The sequence below is a fragment of the Ambystoma mexicanum genome, chromosome 5q (assembly GCF_040938575.1).
Source record: "Ambystoma mexicanum isolate Mex_15411 chromosome 5q, UKY_AmexF1_1, whole genome shotgun sequence".
Taxonomy (NCBI): Eukaryota; Metazoa; Chordata; class Amphibia; order Caudata; family Ambystomatidae; genus Ambystoma; species Ambystoma mexicanum.
Window position 1 is genome coordinate 1,315,086,702 of NC_090933.1, and position 24,629 is coordinate 1,315,111,330.

Sequence of the window (24,629 nt, forward strand, 5' to 3'; positions counted from 1 at the left end):
CCAAATGCTTATTATAGTACATTGTGGCCAGATAAATGGATTAACATTCGGGGAGCACGGAAATTGGATTTAAAGGGGACTCAAGATTGATATGCGCCACACAAGGATATGGTTAGGACAAGTTTGTTAAATATTGTAGGCCTTGACATCCTAAAAAAAGAGGTGTTGTTTCTGGAGGGTGGGTAAGCTTGCACAGCCTAAGGTGGTGGCTGCACAGACGACACACCTGAGAACAGATGAGGGGGAGCTTGTCTTCTAAGGATTATCCACTCCGAGCATATAGCACTCCCAAACATTTTTTTATTGTGTCACCTCAAACTGGTGTTTGTCCCCCATACTGGAACGCTCAAAGGTTCTCGCATATACTGTTGTGATTGCTACCTACACTAGACACACAATACCTACACTAGGCACACAATAAGCAGACAAAAAGCTGGACAGTTGGGGTGACTATGCATACTATTAACACGTACATACATCTTATTCCAGGGTCGCTGCCATATGGGTTACAAGAGATGCAGGCTTTAGAATTCTCGTCCCTTTCAGGTCATGGATCTGTGGGATTATGTTGAGCAGATTACCCTGGAGTAGGTCAAGTAGAATTTCCACAGTAGATCAACAGGAATAATGTGTGGAATCACTAAATGGTGGCATCAATTTGTGGATATCATTGGTGATGGGGCAACATCTGCATTAGTTACCAGGGATGTGATGAAAGCAGTTTTTGTTCACAGCACAGAGAGTACAAGGGCATGCTGAGATTGAACCTAAGGTGCAAGGATCAGAATCCACAAGAAGGGGTCAGGGTCAGGTTAGGGGAGCCTGGTAAGTAACATACACATTTACACCCACTCCTTAACAGTAAAACAGTGTGTGTACCACCTCCTGAAAATGACACTGTGGTATTTTGAACAGGGAAACGGAAGTGGGATCCCTCTGGCCAATTAAATTTAGTACTTGGCAAGGGGGCATTTATATAAAAAACTAGGAAGGCAAATGGGGTGATATTGTGGAGTTCAGAGTCTTTCATACACTTTAATCTTTTGGTCTCTGACACAAACTCCAAATCCATCCCTCATCTCCAGGTTTAAAGTCAATGGGCCTCATTACGAGTCCGGCGGTAACCGAGCCGGAAAAACCGGCAGGTTACCGCCGGACTCGTATTACCATTCCGCATCCGTGATTCCCGGAATTACCGGCGCATTTCGACCCCGGTGACCTGGGAATTCCGGAGGCGGAATTGTGTAAATCCCCATTCCCATGGATCCCATAGGACTCCATGGGGATGGGGACAATGGAAAAACTGGTTCCATCTATGACGGAGCCAGTGTTTCCATTTCCGCTTCCGCCTGATCCTCCCTGGTCAGACCTGGCGGGAGTGACACCTACCGCCTGAAGGACTTGGAATCAGCCGGTCCGGAAAGAACGGTGATGGCGGTTTTACCATCACCGTTCTTTCCGGATCGGCTGACTCATAATGAGGCCCAATGTTTTGAATGTTGTGGCAGCATGACCTGTGCCATTCTCACCATGAGAAGAGATTGGCGCTTTCCCTTTTTAAATCACAATTGTGTCCTTATTTCCTCGATTGTGCTGTTGGGTTATATTATTCATGTTTGGGCCAATACACAAGTCATCAGTGATTACATAATGGACTGGTGAAGCAGGTGCCCAATTGGTGGCAAACACCTGCTTTTTATCATTTGTGTATGGCAATTGGGAGCTTCCATGTGCTAATTTTGTCATTTCTGAATAAATATATAAAATATGCTTTTAAAATGTTTGTTCACCAAGCCTGTGTTTTTCCCTAGTGTTTTGGATGCAAAGCATTTCTAAATAAAAATGAATCGTATTATTCCTGCTGCATGTTACCTCTGTTCCACTAAATGTTCCCATTGGAGCACCACTTCTCGGCCACCTATTAGAGTGCCTTTCCCCAATAGATTGCACTTCAAAGTCCAATAAGTTACTACGTGAGGAGTTAACATCACTACTACTGAGTAGAGTCTTATTACATATGCTGCCTGCGATTGTGAACATATTGAAACTAATAATGTGCTTCTCCTTTTATGTTAATAGGTGACTGCCCCAGAAATGCACAAACAGTGATTGTTCGATTCTCTGGACTATCGCGGTGAAAAGCTTCATTGTTGGAATATGCAATTTCCAAGCATCTTAGAAGTGCGCAAATTTGGGGTCCAGTTGCCTTATAAGAGTATTTAGGAACTGGGCTTGCGAAGCCTGTTGATACATGACGGCTTCCATCTATGCAACCGCTTCGTGGTAACATTCAGTAACCAAGCGTGTTCATTCTGTAAATCCTGGGGGCGAGGTATATCTAGCATGAAAATGACAATGTGTTATGTACAGTAAGGAAAGCATTTTTCATTTGAGCTCTGAATTTGGAAAAGGTTAATTGAAAAGGCTCCTCTTCAGAGAAGGCACCTGACAAAATAAACTGGCAAGACACGTTACACGTGCACAAAATGTGGGAACAATTGCCATCTCAAGAGCATACTTACAGCCCATATGAGGACATAGGTGAAAAACCTTATCAGTGCACTGAATTTGATAATGACGTCCATTTGCATGATACAGTTTTCAGCCACCAGAGAACGCATACAGGTGAGAAACCTTATGAGTGCATTCAATGTCAGAAAGGGTTTGCTACAAAGGGTGAGCTTGCTATCCACCAGAGAACACATACAGGTGAGAAGCCTTATGAGTGCATTGAATGTGGGAAAGGGTTTGCTCAGAAAGGACAACTTATTAGCCACCAGAGAACACATACAGGAGAGAAGCCTTATGGGTGCACTGAATGTGGGAAAGGGTTTGTTCAGAAGGGACATCTTATTAAACACCAGAGAGCACATACAGGTGAGAAACCTTATGAGTGCACTGAATGTGGGAAAGGGTTTGCTACAAAGCAAGAGCTTACTATCCACCAGAGAACGCATACTGGTGAGAAGCCTTATGGGTGCACTGAATGTGGGAAAGGGTTTGTTCAGAAGGGAAATCTTATTAAGCACCAGAGAACACATACAGGTGAGAAACCTTATGAGTGCACTGAATGTGGGAAAGGGTTTGCTACAAAGCAAGAGCTTACTATCCACCAGAGAACGCATACAGGTGAGAAGCCTTATGGGTGCACTGAATGCGGGAAAGGGTTTGCTACAAAGCGAGAGCTTACTATCCACCAGAGAACGCATACAGGTGAGAAGCCTTATGGGTGCACTGAATGTGGGAAAGGGTTTGCTACAAAGCAAGAACTTACTATCCACCACCAGAGAACGCATACAGGAGAGAAGCCTTATGGGTGCACTGAATGTGGGAAAGGGTTTGCTACAAAGGGGGAGCTTGCTATCCACCAGAGAACGCATACAGGAGAGAAGCCTTATGGGTGCACTGAATGTGGGAAAGGGTTTGCTACAAAGCAAGAGCTTACTATCCACCAGAGAACGCATACAGGTGAGAAGCCTTACGAGTGCATTGAATGTGGGAAAGGGTTTGCTACAAAGGGAGTTCTTAGTAAGCACCAGAGAACACATACAGGTGAGAAGCCTTATGAGTGTGTTGAATGTGGGAAAGGGTTTGTTCAGAAGGGAGCTCTTAGTAGACACCAGAGAACACATACAGGAGAGAAGTCTTATGGGTGCACTGAATGTGTGAAAGGGTTTGCTACAAAGCAAGAGCTTACTATCCACCAGAGAACGCATACAGGTGAGAAGCCTTACGAGTGCATTGAATGTGGGAAAGGGTTTGCTACAAAGGGAGTTCTTAGTAAGCACCAGAGAACACATACAGGTGAGAAGCCTTATGAGTGTGTTGAATGTGGGAAAGGGTTTGTTCAGAAGGGAGCTCTTAGTAGACACCAGAGAACACATACAGGAGAGAAGTCTTATGGGTGCACTGAATGTGTGAAAGGGTTTGCTACAAAGGGAGTTCTTAGTAAGCACCAGAGAACACATGCAGGAGAGATGCCTTATGGGTGCACTGAATGTGGAAAAGCGTTTGCTACAAAGCAAGAGCTTACTATCCACCAGAGAACGCATACAGGTGCAAAGCCTTATGAGTGCATTGAATGTGGAAAAGGGTTTGCTCAGAAAGGACAACTTGTTAGGCACCAGAGAACACATACAGGTGAGAAACCTTATGAGTGCACTGAATGTGGACATGGGTTTGCTTGGAAAGAACATCTTACTAATCACCAGAGAACACATATAGGTGGGAAACCTTATGAGTACATTGAATTTGGGAGAGGGTGCTCAGAAAGGACAACTTATTAGGCACCAGAGAACACATACAGGTGACAGACCTTATGAGTGCGTTGAATGTGGGACAGGGTTTGCTTGGAAGGGACGTCTTATTAGCCACCAGAGAACACATGCAGGTAAAATAATGCATAACTGTGTTGAGTGTGGGAACTGGTTTAGTCATAAGGTACGTCTTATTTACCAGCACTGAATCAGAAATTGTCAAATTTGTATACTCCCTTTTTGCAGTGATTCTTAATGGCCCCTCTTCAACTTTTCTCTTTCATGCAAACGCTTGGTAACTCTGCTGTGTAGTAGAATAGGGCCTCATTACGAGGTTGGCGGTAGCCGTGCCTGTATGGCAGGCATGGCTACCGCCACCTGCAAATGGGCAATTACCGGCCCATTACAAGTTGAATGGGCCGGTAATTGGCCATTCGCGGGTGGCGGTGTTACCGCACTCCCCATCTCCATTCTGCCCTAAGGGGCAGAATGGAGATGGGGAGCATGGATGCACTGTTCACACCGTACCGCCAAAGTTATAATGAGGCCCATAGTCTTGATTCTAAAATAAATAAATGGGTGTGTCTCTAACTTATAAAATTGTTCATGTGCTTACCAATACACACTAATTACTATGAATGGAACTGGATATGTGGTCTCTGGCGTGCTCACCTTTAGTCATGAATGAGGAAAAAGAAACAGAGGTCATGGGGGCGTGGCTCCACTACTTAAACTGGCCTCAATGTCTTTTCTGGTGCAAAGCGCATAGAGGCACAGAGCCGTGCTGAGCTCCCTGACGGCAGAAATGTTTCTAGAGAACAGCTGCACTGGGATATGGATATCCTAAATGAGTAAACTGTGGCAGGAAGGAATCCATTAGAAATACCTCTACTGGGAATTACATTTGTACACCCCCATAAAGTAATTTTACTTTCAACATCAACAAATAGGGATTCAAATACTGCAAATTAAAATTATTTGGAGCCCTCCTGAATAATAAAAATGGAGAAGGCTATATTCTCACATGGCAATTAGACTAAGCTTGGCACAACACATGTGCAAAGACTGTTTTGCAAAGGGAAAACATGGATAACGGCATCCATAAAACTGGAATCTCCAATATTACTCTAAAAACCCGTTTCCAAGAAATGCATGCCTCACCAGGAGTGCTGTCCTCGCTGAATGCTGCCGTGTTTCTACAGTTTTCGTTTCTCCTCAGGATCCCCTGTACTGTATTACACTATTGCCTATCTCTGTTGGAGCATTTAGGATTAGTAGATGGTTCCCTAACCTGGGATCGACATGTGGGCGTGTGATTACACAAGGGAGGGTGCATGCCCACTATTAAAGCACTAACTTAAAAGAAATTGGTTTGATGAGCAGAGCACAGAGAAGATGTCAAATTATGTGGACATGTATTTTAGAAAAGTGACATTTCGTGAATAGAGTTGAAAGGGCAAATGGAATAGAAATATCTGCTGTGTTGTGAGACAATAAAAGTCGTGCAAATTTGCAAATGAAATGGTACCTTTCTGTCTGAAATGAGAGTTGTGGGTGTAATGATATCACAGCTGTTCTCTGAATTCCAAGAAGGAATAGTGTTTATAAAATAACACTGATCTTGGATAAACTGACATGTCTAATGTAAAAGTCTCCCACTGGGATTCATACACTGAGTGAAATGCTGATGAAATGAATATTGAGCTTCAGCCAATATGTCACTGTGTTCACATTAAAAAGAAATTGTTAGTAACTCCATTTGTGTTAAATCTTTTTCCCTGATTTGTATGTAAACTGCATCCTGAAACAGGCGATTCATTTGTTTAAATTAGTGGGACCACCTCTAGTCCAGATTTATGCTGAAATGTATTTTTTATTTTTGGATTTGTAGAGCGCGCTACAGCCCACAGGTATTGAGGCGCTATAAGGACATGTAAGAGAGCTTGCCCATGGAGAAATGCTTAATACAATTAGCTTGGTTACAGGCTAATAAGTTACTTTACAGAACAAACAGTAAATGAGTGACAGGAAGAACACAGATACAAGAATGCATAGCGTGATGGGATGGGCCATTCAGACAAATAGCCTGGTTTTGATGGCCTTCCAGAAAGCTGCATGAGAATCAATCATCCTGATCGGGGCAGGGAGGGTGTTCCAAAATGTTGCTGCCATGGTTGAAAAACTGGAACCCCCAGCACGTACTCTACATGTGGGAGGTACAGTGATACGATTGGCATAGGCAGACCTAGATGGCCTGGGGGAGGTCTGTTTGGTGATCCTGTGTGCTAAGTAGGGGGGGCTCCAGGCCATGAAGACTTTTATGTGTGAGGGACAGTGTTTTGAAGACAATCCTTTCCTTGACAGGTAGCCAGTGTACCTGCCTCCTGACCCCAGAAATGTGGTCCCTGCGTGAGATGCCTGTTGCGGCCCTTAAGGCATTGTTCTGAGCTATTTGGAGTTTAACCAGATTCTTCTGGGATGTCCCAACAAAGAGGGCATTGCAATAGTCCAGCCTTGAACCAATGATGGCCCTTGCGATAGTGATGCAGTTCTGTTTGGAGAGGAAGGGCCTTATTGCATTGATCAGTTTAGAGTGATAGGCTGCGGAGGATGCAACCCGTCTTTCCTGGGTGCGAAGAACAGTTCTTGGCGTTCCCTTGGATCAACAACAAAACTTCTCTACAAACTGGTTGTCTTCCTTTTTATGTATGATTCGGAAACCTGGTAGACTCTCCTGCCATGTCTTTTTATATGTGAACTGCCCACTTTTTAGCCTCCTTGGCAAATATAATTGGTTTCTTATATATGGTCTGTGTCTCTTATATGCTTGCATGTATGGACGAACTTGAAAGTCTCTCCTCTTAGAAAACTGCTCCTTCAGTCTTTCTCTGGTTTTAGAAACCATTCCTTTTTTCTCTCTTGGCATCGCTATCAGTAATTTAAGTTTGGTGCGGCCGCCAATACACCCCGGTTTTCTCTGCACCTTTATGGATGCACCGTCCTTGATGGCATCTTGTTTCGTCTACGGTCCGCTGTTGATGGTCTCCTGTTGCTTTCTGCTTGCAACCTTTTCTTCACTGTTCTCATGCTTCCTGAAGCTTCTGCTGTGCTTGTCTGCTTCGCATGGGATTCCGGTGAGCAAAGTGCTGTGCTCCAATGCCAGAAAGTGCCCAGGAGCCCTCCACTGGCTTTTGGTGTTCAAGCTGTGTCATCCCTTCCAGCAGCCTGGAGCCTGCTTTACCTTTATGATTGCGTCACTCTTGGTTTGTAGAAGAGGTCTTAGTGAGCGCTTTAGCCTTTACTTATCCTTATATTCCTGCAGGTCAGAAGTCAGTTCATCAGTCACCCTCCTTTCACTCACACTCATTCCCTACTTTCCTTCTGACACTCTCACTTCCTCTGCACGCCCGCTCCACATAGCACCACTTGTTCTCACCAACCAATACCTCCCCTTTTCCCTAAACTGTCTCCATACTCCCATCCACTGTCCTTCCTCCTGCTGGCCTATTGGTCTGATCCCTCCTGCGCCTCCTCTGACCTCAAAAAGCCTTGCATTCTTGTTTGCTGTCACACTTCTTATCCTCCTTCTCCTATTGGATCTCTCTTCCTGACCAATGTAATGTTGTCTTCCCGTCCCAGGAGGTGTTACACAGGTCAAAATTTACAAAATGGTGGCTAAGTCGCACCCCTTTTCCCTGCCCAGAACCGCTGTGTTGTAGGGAACCATGGCAGCCCGCACCAAGTCCCAATTCATTGTCGGTTGCCATTGTGGGGCATATTCCCTAGTATGTATTTGGGAACTATTTCAGGGTTAAACCGCTCGCAAGTGCAGTAATATGAGTATCTGAGAGAGTAATTGTCCTCCGTTGCTGTGAAGCAGTACATGCCACTGACTCTTGGCAGTTTAGGGTGTTTCCTGTGGCTGTGTTCCTCTTCTGTTGGACGTTGGATGTCGTCTTAATGGGTTACACTCATACAGGTGATCAGACGGGGTCTCTGTGCTTCGAGGGTGCATTTGTTTGTAGTGGGGCAGTTGATTCAAGTTGGTACTGCTCAAATTCAAGCAGGCACATGGGCAGTGGACGGGACTTTGTGCATTCACTGCAACAACAAACACACCACGCAGAGGCTTACACACCAGCACACGATGGACTCCAACCAGATATCACACCAAAAAAAGCTCAGCAAACAGTGTTAACCAAAATGAAGCTGTCAACAGCACATCACAGCTCCGATGCTCTTTCTCCAAACTTTATCCTACTAACACACCCTAACCTACCCCCCTCTTTCCGATCCGCCAGAAGGCCAGTGGACCACTACAGTGGTGATAGTGCGCAGTATAAATATACTTTAACAGTAACATTCTCAACTAACTGATTAGGTTTAGTTACGCTTGTCACTGTGCACCAAAACTAAGAGGTATTAGATGGAGTATTTTAAAGGCTCATGAGCATTGGCATTGCTCTGGGCATCCTCCCATGCCACACATGGGTGGCAGGGTGTGGTCTGTACTGGCGGGTACCCTTCTGCAATGGCTCAAACTGACCTCAGAGATAATAGTATGGAAGGCTGGTTATATCAATGATAGTGTAAATGATTAATTCAAAGCCATGACTTTTATAGTGCCATCAGGCCATCCATGTGCAAGATGTTATGCTATACATTACACTGCTTTGAATTATTTTTGAATATACTCCACTTGCCACTACAGAATGACATTTCTAATCACCCATCTTTAGTGGGGTAACGGCAGATAAGAAGACATTTCAGTAAAATGTGTAAGGTACCTCAGTTGCTTGATGCACCTGCTGTGGGGATCGGTGTTCAGGCTGCAGATCACACGTTTGTATCCTAGGTGAGCCTGTGATGAAATGCCATCTACTATGGGTTTGAATTTCCTATTAAATAATGCAATAGGCAGGCAAATGCATCTCAGAAGGGGTGGTCTGCTGAACAGACCTTCTTTGGGAAAGGTCTGCTGCATCAGTCTCCTGATATGCAGCTCCTGCTCTTTGGCTCAGAGCAGGTTAAGAGGCCAGATGTGTCCTGTTTGACAGGTGCTGTAAAAGAAAGTCACTGCAGGCACAGGTGGCATTTAAATCTGCCGCTCTGATCCAAAACCATACTGCTGTACAGAACTATCCTTCTTCTGTTGGTAGGGTTACCTCTAATAATAAGCCATACCTGGTTTTGATGTGGTGACTGATAGTACACATAAGTATTACAGCAGTATCCAATTTGTAACATACTCCCGCAAACTCTGTGAGCTCAGGCATGTTCTAGAAATGCTGTCTTTATTCTAGCCACCTTGCCTGTCCCTGCTGCAGACTGCAGCACAATAGTCAGAGGAGCTGTCTCTCTTTGATCCTTTGTGAGATCTGGTAACCTATCCCTTCAACCCAGGAAACTCCCAGCAGGAGACTCTCGGGAACCAATCCTCAAAGCGCCACTAGGGAAATGGCATGTTATAGGTGAAGGTCGCACGAGTTGATCGATGAGTGTGAACCTCTGCTCCCCCCTCTGCAGGCTAATGCTAGTCCTTACCTGCTGCTGCTGCTGGGCGCCTTCCTCTGAGCATCCCCCTCCTCTTGGACAGCTCCTCCCACTCCGTGTTTTACCCAATGATGTTTACCCATCTTCAGACCCCCCACACCCTCACACACCCATCTGTCTCAGGTGCCTGCCACCCCTTGTTCCTTCCCATGTCCCTCACGGTCACACTCGACTCATAATACAATAAACATTGAACACACGGGATTGTATCACTGTAGCCCTCTTTATTATTATGGTATCTATTGAGTGTGGACCTAGCTTTACAGAGGTTACAACAGTACAGATGTGATATTCCTAGGGGTGTTCTCCCACCCAGACCCTGAGAGTCCTCTCTTCAGGGGGCCAGGGAGTGGGCCATTGCTCTTGGATCCACACCCTGTGAGGGGGATCACCTGGGTAGGGGAGTCTGGGTTCCATTCCTGATCCCAGTAATTGGTGGGAATTCATATTAGCCTGTAGACTCGTGCTGCAATCTTGGAGTTCTTGAGAGTGGTGACTAGCGTGGACTTGAGCCCTCACTGTTCCTTATTGTCCAGATGGCATAATGGACCCACCTGTGTGGTCAGTGAGGTGCCCGTGGTATTGTCTTTTGCCATGAATGAGCCATCCCATTCTGGCGCCCTCGGGTCGTCTGCCAGAACACCACTGTGCAGGTAGTATGTCATCGGCAAAATCTGCCTTATTTGGTCCCTTGGAGATGTTAACTCTTCTGTTCACTATCACCCAGTGACATGGTAATTATGGGTCGCTTGTCACTATCACGGTCTGGTAAATACCTACAATTATTTTTGTAAGCGGTGGAACCCTGTGCTGCTCTATTTACAGGGAAAGTTACAGATAAGGGAGCAATTCAGGTAAGCCTTATCCTCAGTGTCAATGACCTGTAACAGTTTTTAGAGGATCACTTTAGTCAGCCGTCACTGATCACCGACATCCAATGTAGCACAATTCTTCACTGACCTTGTAGAGCTGGATTCCAAGGAGTTCCCGAAGTGCTGGTGATGTCACAGATGACCAGTGGTAGATACTTCTCCAGCCACCCTGCAGCCCAGCCGACCAGCGAACACAAACACACAGCTTGCACAACGCGCGTGCTACGCCCTGACCGCAGGTTTTTATGTGCTTGTGCTGTCACTTGCAGTTTGCAGCTCCTCCTCCACTGTAAGCCGCCACGAAAAACAGACTACAGTTTCACTGCCACAATTCAGTGCTGGTACCTGGTCACAAACACACAGCTTGCACACTGATATTCATGAAGGGAGAGGCTTCTCAGAACAGAAATTGTAGGGTGACTAAGCACAGCACAGGGTGACTTCTTTAGTTCACACAAACTTTTCCCAATGAACAACCACACTTCGCCAACGCTTAGTGCAGACAGATGCCTATGGCACTGGGATAGTTAGAAAACATACACAGCATAATGACAAAGGAGAGGAACAACCTATATGTCCCATCAGCTACCAGTTTAGGAGTGGAGAACTCAGTTGGCCCCAGCTGGCTTCTGGTGGTGCACTGTCTGCTGGAGATGCTGTATTTCTCCACAGGGTAGCTGGGTGACTTCAGTGTGACTGCCTTATAGATTATGCAGCAAGACTTGAAGGTGATTTATGTATGCAGTGGGAGCCAGTGAAGGTCAATGTGGGCTGGGGTGAAGTGGTTGTATCTGTGTATGCCCTTAAGGCGTGCAGAAGCATGAAGGATATTTCTCAGGAGCACAAGGGAGGATGTTGGCAGGACTTTGAGGAATGCATTGCCCCCATCCAGGTGGGATAAGACCAGTGTTTGAACGCTGGATCTAAAGCTGTCCTGAGGGAGGATGGGCTTGACTTTTCACAGGATGGAGAGCTAATACCAGGCTGTTTTCTTAGCTATGTGTATCTTGAAGGAGAGGTGTTTGTCGATGTGGAACCTCAGGGACTTGGCACCGGAGGTGAGCTCAGGTGTGAAGCCCTCAGTGTATATGGTTGATAGCCAGGTCTGTATGGGTGTTGGGTGTAGTTGGTGATAAATAGGATATCGGTCTTGGAGGGGTTGAGCTTCAAGTATGCACTGGACATCCAACACTGGATCAGTGAGAGGCAGGTTTTGAGCCTATGGATGTCTTTTATGGAATCTATATTGAGGTATAGCTGTGTGTGAGTAGTTGGGCTCCCAGCGCCTCCATGTATAGAGTGAAGATCACTGGGGAGAGTTTGGAACCCTGCAGGACCCCACAGGTGATGATAGCATTGGCATTCGAGAAAAGTCCATCTGAACACACTGCTGGTGTTTAGCGAGGTAGGACTTTAACCAGCCTAGGACAAGGTTGCTGATCACCATGCGCCAATATAGGGTGTCCGTAAGTGCCTGGTGGTCTACTTTGTCGAAATCAGCTGAGAGGTTGAGTAGAAACGGGAGGCAGAGGTGGCCGTCAAGGATGTGGAGGGCATCGTCTACCACCTGTATGGTTGCTTCGGGGTACCCCAGGGAGCCAGTGCGTCACCATGTCTCTATAGCATATTCATGATGCTGTTCTTCTCTGAGTTAGAGGCGGAGGGAATTATATTCTGTAATTACGTGGACGACACACAATGTGTCGTCCCGCTCTCAGGCTGTCATGCTCAGGATGAACTCGAGCTGAATAGAATCTTTGCCATCATTGAGAACTGGATGCTCAACAACAACCTGGCTCTTAACTAAAGTGATAGTGGGTAGTTCAGTCACCATTAAAAAAGCTGAATAATAATTTTGGCTCTTTTAGGCTAGGGGCTAATCATATTGCACCAGCCCCAAACATTAAGATTTAACGTCTCTAGTGTTGTCACTGCCTCAGCTTACTATATCAAACTGCTTCACCACCTTAAGCCGCTTATCACTCCGGCGAGTGCTGAGACAATCGCCAGAGCCAACATTGGCGCTAAGATGGATTATTGTTGGAGCTTACTAGTCAGCGTCAACAAACGTGATGGGGACAGGCTACAGACCATGCAAAACAGGGCAGTAAGAGTAGCTCTGGTCCTCTCACAAAGAGATCATGTAATGGAAGCCAGGAGGGCCCTCCATTGGCTGCCTGTTGAATCACGTGTTACCTATAGGATTCTCACTATGACATTTAAGTGTAGATAAGGGACTATGCCATCATACTTGCAGGACTTCATCATCGACAAAGTTATTGGGAGAGGACTGTGGTCTAGTGGACAGAACTTGCTTGTCCTTCCCAGATGCAGAATATCCAAAGCCGAGGAGAGGGCATTCCACTTGGTGGCTCCTAAGCTTTGGAATCAATTACCGAAAAATGTAAGACTCCAGAGCTCATTGTCGGCCTTTAAGAAAGAGTTACAACCCTATCTGTTTGCATAACCTCCAGCCTCTTTCTCTGTATGCCACTGGATCCTTTACTCATGCATCAACATGAGATAACTGTTCATCGCAACCCATCTGTCTAATTGTCTGCTCCTTTCTGTCTGAGGGTCCACAGCGTGCAATATAAATACTGTAATGTAATTTAATGTAATGCTGCATCTCGGTTCATACCCAGATCAGTAGATTTGGAGGCGATTGTGGTGTCGATGTGTGTATGCAGTTGTGCGGCTACTGCCTTTTCAATGATATTACCTACGAAGGGGTGATGGGCGATAGTTACCTAGGTTGTCAAGATCCAGAGTGGGTTTCTTTAGTAGAGGGAGGATGACGCCCGTTTTTAGGGTAGATGGGAAGGTGCCTTGAGTTGGGGAGCTGTTGATGATCTCTAGGTAGGGAAGGAGAGCTTCTGCGGGGAGGGTATTGAGGATGGATGCTGGGAGGATGTCGTTTGTCTGCGATGTGGCTTTGAGGGCGGCCAGGTTTTCTATCAGGTCTTCTGTCGAGAGTGTCTTGAATGTTGCCCAGGGTGTAGAGATTTTGTGAGGAAGGACGTGAGGTAGTTTGTGGATGCAGAGCTGGCATTTATGTGCTGGCAAATCTTGCTGATTTTGTCCATGAAGGTGTTGATGGCGGTGGATTTTTTGATGGAGTGTGGTATGGCAGGGATGGGTAGTGGATCGATTCGGTGCTTGAGCGCTTTGAAAAGGGCTATGCTGTTGATGTCAGCTTCTGCTATGGTGTTCTTATAGTAGGAGGCCTTGGCTATGTTCATGAGTTGTCGGCGGGTTGCTCAGAGTTCCTTGAGGAGTGTCGGATGCGGTCCTGGAGCCGTGCCAGATTTCTTCTTGAGTCCTGATTACTTTTTTTCTGAGGTTGAGTTCTTGCGTGTACCAGGGTGCTGATGGTTTCGGTTTGCATTTTGTTGTTTTAGTGCCGCATGTCTGTTGATGAAGGGTGAAAGGGTGGTGTTGAGTGCTTCCAGTAGAGAGTCTGTTCTTTTAGGGTGTTAGGTCCATGTCAGATGGAGGTTGGCAAAGTTTTCCATGAGGGATTCCACCAGGAAGTTCTTGAAGGACCTGAAGGTTTGTCTGCTGGAAGTGCTTGACTGGGGTATGTGAGAGGTCAGAAATGTGAGGCAGACAACTCTGTGAAGGCTTTTCAAAAGATGCCATTTTATTAACTGAAAAGGTTGGATAAATGCCTCACTATCCCTTCCTGATGAGGATTTCCTTGCCTAACATCAACTAAAGAAAAGACTCTACCAAACGGTTTGTGTCTCTCACACTTGTACATACACCAACTTATGAAGGTAACATATGGCAGTTCAACAGCAACCAATGTAACCGTTAAATTCACATTGCAGAGTTTGACGCAGAGTTTGTCTGTGGTTGCTACTTTCTGCTTGATGCTCAGTGCGGCAACTTGGTCTGTTTTCCCTGTATACCCTGAGCATCAGAAGAGGAGTACCATCTTCAAAAGCCCTGCTCTGCGGCCGAGCGGCCGCAGAGTTTGTCAGCGGTACGCGCAGACCGAGAGGAGCAAAGAAGTTTTGAGACTGGCTTCAGGATGGAAAAAGGTAGCTACCTGCTTTGCTTGAAGCCCCGAAGAGAGGACGAAGGAGATTATGAACCTCCATGCTCCCAAGCATCCCTACCAGCAAAACACGATTCCAGAGAAGAGACATCTGTGGGTAAGCAAAACAACAAATCAACTTCAATAAACATCTCTTTGACTTTAACCCCTACTTATAGCACTTGATCTTTTAAAAACATCAACAGCTCCTCCCCCCATCTGCTGCATCCTCAATGATTCTTGCCCCATCCTCTCCTCTAGCTGGAATAACTTCGGGCACTGCCTCACAAGATACTTTTATCTCCGCAAAGAAAACACCCAGAACACAAGCCATGCACGACCATGGAAAGATACAGAGAATGGTGAACTCTTCCCCAACGCCTCAAACACACAAACACCCATTCAAATGGCAGTTACTTTTTTTTATGTTTGTATATTGTTTAAAAACATTTACAAACACAATCACATAGGATGTACATCTATAAATATAACAAATTGTAAGTGCCATAGAAAATGGCTGTTGGGTTGGAGCTGTTGGAGCTGCCCTTCTACCTTGCTGGAGTCCGTTGGAATCCGTTGGAGCTGTTTGTTTGTTCAGCGCAAGGACGCCGTCTGCAAGAAGAAGCTGTTTGATGGTCCCTCTCTGCCGTAACACTTGGACTACATTAACCAACTAAAGGAACTTTATATGGACATTGCTATATTCTTATTCACAAGTTCACCTCAGTTGACTTACAGGTTTCTGCTTGTTCTTACTCTCTTTCTGCAGCGTTCTTAGTAGTGGCCACGCCTCACGACCTGACTCCTTCCGCTCTTCGTTTCTATAATTACTACGGTGTGCGTGCACCGCAAGTGCAATAGAAAGTGGCTGTTGGGCTGTTTGTCGGTGTGGAGGCGTGGCGTGGCAGCTGTGAGTCAACTCTTTATATTTCTGCAGGTGGTTTATATAGGACATACTTTGGACTTTCTGCTGTGAGTCTGGAGTTTGTCCGGTGGACTTGGTATAGGAGACGCTTGTGTTTACCTTGAATTTGCGATAAGTAGATCATGCATTTTCATTTTGTTTTTTGCTTGAGGTAAACGCTGTCAGGGTACTGAAAGTTCAACAAATGCCACCAACAATTAGATTATGGTCGGCGTGCTGCGTAGCGGTAAATTGACACGCTCACTGGTGGTGGAAAAAAAAATCTATTCACTAACCAAGTCCTCATTGTGCACCAAAAGCATATCCCCTCCAATGATGTCCAGTGACAAGGATGTGACACGGTTAAATAAAAGTCTACACCTCACATCGATCCCCCCGCTTCATGAGGTGTCTGGGGACTCAACTAAAACATCAGATGGTACTACTACTCCCCTTCAAAAAAGCTTTTTAAGCACTCATGATAACCAGAGTAATTTCCCGGTTGAGAATATGGAAGAGGGATTTAAACCTAAATTAGGGGTCAACACCTCCTTACTTGCCACAGTAGTCTTGGCAGAGCTGGAGAGGAGGGTCCGCCTGTTATGGATGATGGGAGTGCCTTACCTCCAGAGGAGTGAGGCTATGGGGACAAGGGTCCATACACCACGGCAAGGGCGAGAGGGGGCGGTTATGATAATGTTCACTTGTTCGAAGCACCTACTCAGAACAGTGCAATGCTCCCTCCTGAAGAAAATCGTACAGGGTTCCCTACGGGTGAGTCTTCTGGGGTTGGGGAGGCAGGGGTGGAGAATATGGTTGGGGTGGGGCAGAGTAGTTCTGCACATACCTCCCAGAAAGGCTCTGGCCCGATTTCCCCGCTTCATTCCTCTCCTCATGAACAGGAAGCACCACAGATGGGCACATCATTTGAGGGTCTAAATACAGGGGATGTCGCTACTGCATATGCAACATTCCCTGTATTAACTAGAATACTAAATTTACTGGACAGGGGCCATCAGAGAACACATATGGACATTCAAGAATTTAGGTTCCTTTTCCTGGACAGCTCCGAGAAAATGAGCAAACTGGAGGGTTTTGCCTTCGCCGTGGAAAGATGTAGCATGCCCACAGGGCCCAGTGTTGCTCCACTTAGAGCATTCACTCATGATCAAAGTTCGCAAACAGAGTTTAAGTGCACAGTCCTATGCCGAGACCCTTGACCACGGTAATAAGGACTTATTTCCCGCCCTGTTTACTAGTATGGACGAACTAAAGATAATGGTTTCTAAGAATTTGGATCACATTACATTTTTAGAGTCTAAAATGGCTCCGGCGCAGTTATCTTCTAACTTGGGAGCTGCAAATCAGGCGGATAGTGAGCCCTACTCTGCCAATATGCATAATTCATCTACCTCAGACAGTCCATCTGCTCTATTAAGGGCCATGGATGATGGGAGTGCCTTACCTCCAGAGGAGTGAGGCTATGGGGACAAGGACTCCTCTTTGGAATCTGCTGCAGGCTTTGTGCCGCACATCTCCCGGAGAGTGAATAAAATGAGGGCTAGAGCCCTTGAACGCAGGGCGGCCAGCAGTGGTGCAACAAGCAATAATCCCAGCAAAAAAAAGTAAGAACCAACCCTCTCTTAAGGTTCCCAACACCAACACTAATATAAGAGACATCTGTGGCCTATCCGTCGAAGGCGGTATTGACTTTTCCCAGTTAGAGGAAGAAAGTCAAAAGGCACAAGAGCTAAAGGAATTGGGTCCAGTTCTAAAAAGCAAAGAAGGAATCAATGGCTTGGGCGTTCTGCCTCCGGCTTTACCTGCTTGTGATGTGGAAAACGAGTATGCTGAAGCCACTAACACATTGACACAGGCCATGAGACATAAGGGTACCAAGGAAGAGAAACAAAACAACAAAAAATCAAAAAAAGGAATCACAAATAAAGGAAGATCTCCTTAGGGCACCAATGCCTCACCAGGGCACATCTAAATTTGTTGACACACAGAAGACCCAAAAAAATTCCTCTACTAAAAAAAAAAAAGTGGGTCTATTAAAACCGAAAATACAAAAATCGAATGTACTATTGACAGCCATAATATCAAGCAATTCTTCACACCTAAACCCAAGGCTATGTCAAATAACACCTTGTCGGAAGAGATAAGGTCAGATTAATTAAAACCCTCATAACTTCTCCCACTCATATATCTTCAAATTGCCCCACTAATACAACTCTGGGGGGAATACCCAACGACACCTCAATAAGAGGGATAGGAGGAGAGGAGACTGGAGGATCCACCAATGCAATTCTTATACCTAGTGAGGACATTAAAATATTAGTTCAACAGGCCCTCACAAATCTCTTGGAAGATTCAAGAAAGCACGGTTCACAATTTCCGCTACACCCTAACTGGGCTTCAGAAAAGATCATGCCCTCAGGCAGTATTGATGTGACAGAAAGAGGCCTTATTGCTCCCCCGCCCATGATCGAGACAGAAACTAAAGTGATCCCTCTGGTTCCCAGTTTCACCATTCCATTAAAACATGGGGGAGTGAGCAATGACCAGATCAACCATAATTTGGAGACTATACGACCCCCGACGGGACCAAACGTAATGTCAAATCAATCGAGTACATCACTGTATAACCACGGTGGTGAAACACGCTCCACTAGCGTGCAGTACCAAGATGTGAGAGGCTCTTCTGCCAGGGGTAAAAATTATGCCCAATATAAGGAGTGGGAGGAGGGCCCACATGAGGAACGAGCAGATGACACTGAAAATAAAATTACTTACCCTCTGGGAGGCAATGCTTGTTCAGAAGAATTTAGTAACAGAATGGAATGGAGGCCACTTCACTTTCCTGAATTTCCCAGTTTCATGATGAGTTCTATGTTCTCCCGTGGTGGCCCGGAGGCATTAAATCGTGAGAGAATGTTGTCCCTCTTTAGAGAGGTGCTGAGATTATCTCTGATTTCCTCGGGAGACATTAAATTGGTCAACTACATTCATCCTGTTAGGTTTGATTATATAAGGGTGGTTTTCTATTCACAAACTATTCTAGAACTCGTTCTGTCGGAAATTGATGCTTTGCATTGCTATGGTTTTGATTCAGAGCTTTGTAATGATCACCTTTTAAGGCTTGGGGCTATTGTTCAGGGGACGAGTTCAAATGACTATAATGCGACCCCACAGCAAAATAAGAGTAAAGAGAGGGAGCCCTCTCAGATTTCAACTTCAGAATCTGATTTGAGGTGGCTCGCTCAGTCACTTAGAGAATCCCTGGTAAAAATTCAAGCATTTCATGAAAACCATAGATTGCCTCGCCTTATTGACTAATATCATGGAACTCTAGAGGCAATCGTGCACTCCAGCTATCATGCCCTAGTGCGGCGCTCTTATGTGATGCTAGTATTTTCTGCCTCCAGGAAACTTGGGCCTTGTCCCCACTGGGGTTGGACGGCTTTTTTGTACATCAAGTATTTGCTGGTAAAAAAGCCAAAGGTAGACTGTTTGGTGGCCTGCTTATTGCTGTAAGAACGTCCCTCTCATTCAAATGTATTAAACTCTTCACAATCCATAGGGGTGTATTGCCATGTTATTGAAATTTCTACACCCAGATCATTTGGGTCAGCTACTGATTATTAATCTGTATTGGTGTCCGGATCTTGTGCTGAATGTATTAATTGAAATGATAGATGGCATCATTAGAGAGTGTCAAGAGTTATGCAAAACACTTAGTATTATTGTCACAGGGGATTTCAATGCCACAGTGGGTCCTGGGAAACTCAGGCCATATGAGGGCCCACACACTAACCCTGTAGTGTGTAGTGCTTCTCGTAAAAAATTGCAGAGTGTTATGTGGTTTCATGCCCTCTCTGATTGGGGTCTGTATTGTGTAAATGATCCATTGGGGATTGATAAGGATTGTAAAACATGGACAAATGGGACTGATTGCTCCACCATTGATTGTTTTTGCCAGCTCGACTCTTTATAAGATAATTTTAACATTTGAAATAATACCTACCGGTGATAGTGATCATAGCCTGCTTAAAGTCACTATACAAGCCCCTCGACCTCCCTCAATGGGGACCTTCAGGCAATTGCTGGAGCAAAATAAAGCCGGCAACAGAATTAACTGGCACAGTGACAATATTGAAAAGGTCAATAAGGTTTTTTTTTCAAGACTTTGAAAACAATGGTTTTGATAACAAACTGTTGATTTATACCCACGATGACTTTGAGAGTTACGTTAAAGGTGTTATTCTGGGACCCGTACGGATTAAGAAAACCAAGGCAGCATGTCTTACTCATTCGCGTGTATTTAACCCAGCCATGCACCAACTTAAGAAAGACAGGAATAGGGAGATTCGCCTCTTGCTGAAAATGCCTGGTATTCATTTACTCAATGGTATGTTAAGTAAGGCAAAAAATAAATGGAAAACTAGAGCTGGAATATTAAGAGCCTCACTCTATCAGAGGGACGCAGAAAACATGATGCAGGCATTTGCTTATGTTAACACCCGGAACTTCTGGACACTTATAAACAAGAGAGACGAAGCCCAGGTTAGAGGACAAACAGTGTGCATTCCCTCTGAAGTGTGGGCAGGTCATTTCGGTACTCTGTATTGCCCCCCAGTTTTCAAGTGGACGGTGCCCCTGGACATTGGGTTGAGTCAATGGAATATTCCATTTGCTCTGACGGACATACAGAGATTGATTGTCCGCTGCTTGGCATCCAGGGCTCCCGGCCCAAATTTGCTTGCAAATGTAGTGTTTAAAAGGAACCAAGAACTACGGGCAAGAATTCTGTTCTTCTTGTTTAAAGATATTGTGTTCACCAGAGTTTTCCAAAGAGCTAGCACATGTCGTATGTAGTCCCTATTCACAAAAAATAGGGCGATAGGACTGCTCCTTCCAGCTATAGACCCATCGCATTGCTGGATGCTGACTCCAAGATTTTTGCTTCTCTAATTTTGGAGCACATACAGAATTGGATGGAGACTTACGGGATCCTTTCCCCCTTTCAATTCAGCTTTAGAAAGTTTGTGGACACAGACGCAGGCGGGCTCTTGATAAACATCATGCAGCAACAGACACAGATTGTGGGCAGTACTCCCATTTATCTGGCTTCAATAGATCTTACGTCAGCGTTCGATTTAGTGAATAGAACCACACTTTGGGGTAAATTGTAGACATTGGGTATGCCTCCTCCATTGCTCTCGATTCTCTACCATCTGCATGCAGACTCAAAAATAAGGGTGCAACTGAACATCGATGGATCCCTGTCCGAGGAAATCAAGGCTGGTAATGGCCTGAGACAGGGCTGCATTTTTGCTCCTACTGTTTTTAATCTTTATATCTCTGATGTTGGTCCCTACCTGGAAGGAGCATCTTTTGCAGCAACAAAAGTAGAAGGAGCTAAGGTCGTCTGGTCGGCCTACGCAGATTACATTATTTTGTATGATTGTACCCCTATTGGTTTGCAGCGCCTATTGGTCTCTCTTAAAAACTACACCCAGAATAACTCATTGGTAATCAATCAAGCCAAAACTTTCATACTACGTTTAAGCCATAGAAAAAGTCATATTATGTATTAGTGGTTTTTAGATCACGTGAAATTAACAGTGCGTCACTCCTTTTAGATACCTTGGTTATCCTATTTTTGATGAAACAAAAAAGATCAATTTCCGCAACTACCTGGATAAGAAAGTCGGTCCTCTGATTGCTCAATTATGAAAAATAGACAATAAATATGGGAAATTCTCCCTCTTACTGTACCTTCACATGTATAAACACAAAACGGTTGCCCAGTTATGCTATGGCCTTGAATTTGCGCCGCTCTGGTGCAGGAAGGAAATTGTTAAATATGAGGCCCGATTTCTGAGATCTTTGGTTTGGTGCCTACCAAAATGTGTCCCAGACGCCGCCATTCGTTATGAATTGGGGCTATTCTCCTTATCATGTATAATTGAGTGGCGATGTATCACACTATACAGGAAACTGTTGGTGGGCTCTGACACCAATTTGTATGGAATCATTAGCAGAGGGCTTGTTAAGGGTAATGCAGCATCTAATGTTCTACAGGAACTGGAAAAGGAGGCTTTGGATTCTCTTGGTAAAGTGGGGGTTTCACGGGAACTCCTGATTCTGAACCCAATGAAGGTTAAGAGCATTCTCCAGCACTGCGACTGGAATACTACGGTCACTGAAGTTCTGGATAAGAAACTCTATTACCAACTAGTATCCAACAAAAAATTGGGTGTCATCGAACAATACCTACTTAAGTTTCCGAGCAAAGTGTGGAGGCAAGCATTTATGAGGTTCAGGTTTAATGTATTAGAAATAGGAATGATACTGAACATTAGGTCAGGTGATCAAGACACTTCACATCGATGCAGATTTTGCAGAAATAAGGATCAGGAGGAGAGTCTGGAACATTCTAACTGAATGCATTAGCCTAAAACAAGAACGTATTAAATGCTTCTCGGAGTTTGCTCCAAATACCGAATGTGTCGATCTTAAAGCACTATGGCAGGAGATGCTACATGGAAAGAGAGTTAAGTTACAAATAGCAGTTCTCCGTTTCCTTAAATTAAAGTGTGGACTGTGATGGGATTATTGTTTAGATTCACTTAGGGAAATGAATGAATGGTCCATAATGTTGGGACCAAAAGATCGAGTATCCGCAGTTTTACAAAATTTTATTTATGGTTTTATGTTTCTGTTTTAAGATTTTAAGTCGTGTATATTTGTTTCTTGTATTATTGCATGTTTAACTGTATATGAATCTATGCGACTCATGTATTTGGGCTTTGGTTGTAAATATAATTCCTTTTTTTGTAAAGGTTACTGTATAACCAAAAAAAAAAATAAATTTAAAAAAAAAAAAATATATATATATATATATATATATATGTATATATATAACAAATAAGGCTCATAAAAATAAAACAAATACAATAAAAACAATAGTTCATAACCATGATAAATAAAATACATGAAGGCTCAACTCTAGGAGAGGATTCACATAACATAAAACTCAAGACAATCAAAATGATTGAGTTGTCGCAACTTTACCAAGACATACACTCAATTTACATATGTGTCAGGCTTACCACCGGCATAGTCGATAAAAAAGAACCTCACAAAAAAGTCACATAACGTCCTAGATGAGTAAGATAAGAATTAAAGGCGAACTACTAACTACTTGGCAGCTGTCGCTTGAGTTGTAGAGATTTGAAAAATTCTGCTACAGCCAAAGTGTCGGGGGTAACTGTAACACTTGGCATCTGTGCCAAATAAGCTTCTCTTGGGCCCACTGATTAGTAGGAAACATTTTGCCCAGGTATCTAGACCTTTTAACGCTTAGCTCTTTGCAGAAAGCAAGCAGATGTCTGGTGGATTCGACAAGACCACAGAACCTGCATCCAGAGTTATCAGAAGCAATTATACCACGTCATGATAGAATTTCTTTAGTCGACAGTAGGTTCCATCTAAAATTTAGAAATATTTTCCTGGTGTGGCTGCTGGGAAATGTAACTAGATATGGAGCAGTGACACCCCTATTTTTATGTTCATGGGAGGGATACGCCTTGGAGGAGTAACCAAGGAGTTGTTCATGTGTCTCAATCCAGTCATGATCATATCGCTGATTTTTTACTTTGGTTGGATTTTGGATCAAGGTATCGATATAAATGTAGATTTTATGCAAAATTCCATCACAATGGGCCTCATTATAACATTGACGGAATGGGTTAACGGGTGCCGCTAATGGATGCGGACCCGTTAAACCCATTCCGTCTGATTACGAGGTCCCCTCGAGGGACCCAGTAAGGATACCTGGTAAAACCAGGCATCCTGAGCGGCGCCTGCAAGGGGACGAGGGAGCTAACAACAGACCGGTCGTAATCGGCCCGTTGTTAGCTCCCTGCACCCATTCCCATTCTGCCCCATAGGGGCTGAATGGGAATGGGGAAGGCCCGGGCCCGGTTTCCCTGAGGGGGGAATTACCGGGCCCTCCAAACTCAGAATTGCCCGGTAATTCCCCATTCAGGGAACCCGGACCCGGTTTTGGAGGCAGCCATGCCGCCAATAGCGGCATGGCTACCGCCGAACTCGTAATGAGGCCCAATATGTTTTAATTACACTGACAAGATTGGGACATTTCCCGGTGCAAGACAGGTTCATGGACTCCTTAAAGTTCACATAAATGGAATCACAAATAGGAACAAGTATTCTTCTGAAAAAGCTCAGGAAACTCTACTCCACCTGGACGTGAATAGAGCTAATACCTAATTCCAATCTTATAGCGACTATGGGGATGCAGGTCGGTACCGCCAAAACGCTGCGCCATACCTTGGCTTCCCACAGGTCCAGCGCCTTTAAGACTGAGTCAACGAATATTTCTTGTCCGTAAATTAGTTTGGGGACTACCTTTCCAATATAGAATGATGGAAAATGAGCCAAATTTCCAATGTAACACCAGGATTTGGGAAAGCAACATGGTAGCCTTTTGATCTAACACAAGCCTCCATTTGCAAAACCCGGCGCAGCAGAGATGGTAAAGCCAAGGTAAGTCATACAAGGGGCCTGAGGTCGATCACAGTGTCTTCCCAAAACCACAACTGGGATTGCTTTTTCATGCTTCTGGATATGGCTAAGATTCAGATTTTCTTGATATTGATCTTAAGGCCATTATCGCTTGCGTATGCGGAGAAAGAGTTAAGAAGTCTTTTCAACCCCACACGCGATTTATCAAAAAGAAGAAAACTATCCGCGTATGCAAGTCACGATATTTTCTGAGAACCAACCATCGGTGCAATTAAGGCTGCAGGGGTCAGATCATCACCTACGCCAGACACATAAAGATTAAACAAACATGCGGCCAAGATACAACCTTGGCGGAGACCAGACCGTGTCAAAATGCAGTGAGACATAGCCCCATCTCGCTTCAACCTTACCCAGACTGAAGAGGACTCATGAAGGCCAATAATGAGCTC

General features: G+C 44.8%; 1 protein-coding gene across 3 annotated transcripts in view; it reads left to right on the plus strand.

Annotated features, from left to right (window-relative positions):
• Window positions 1-6,014, plus strand: part of LOC138498474 (zinc finger protein 268-like) — a 544,482-nt gene extending 538,468 nt beyond the window's left edge. For 2 of the 3 annotated variants that reach the window (XM_069622222.1, XM_069622223.1), the window contains one exon: window positions 2,080-6,014. In XM_069622222.1, the coding sequence (XP_069478323.1) occupies window positions 2,487-4,286 (1,800 nt within the window). In that variant the 5' untranslated portion in view covers window positions 2,080-2,486 and the 3' untranslated portion in view covers window positions 4,287-6,014. The remainder of the gene's footprint in view (window positions 1-2,079) is intronic. The other variant, XM_069622224.1, reaches the window with a different exon arrangement.
• Window positions 6,015-24,629: the final 18,615 nt, after the last annotated feature.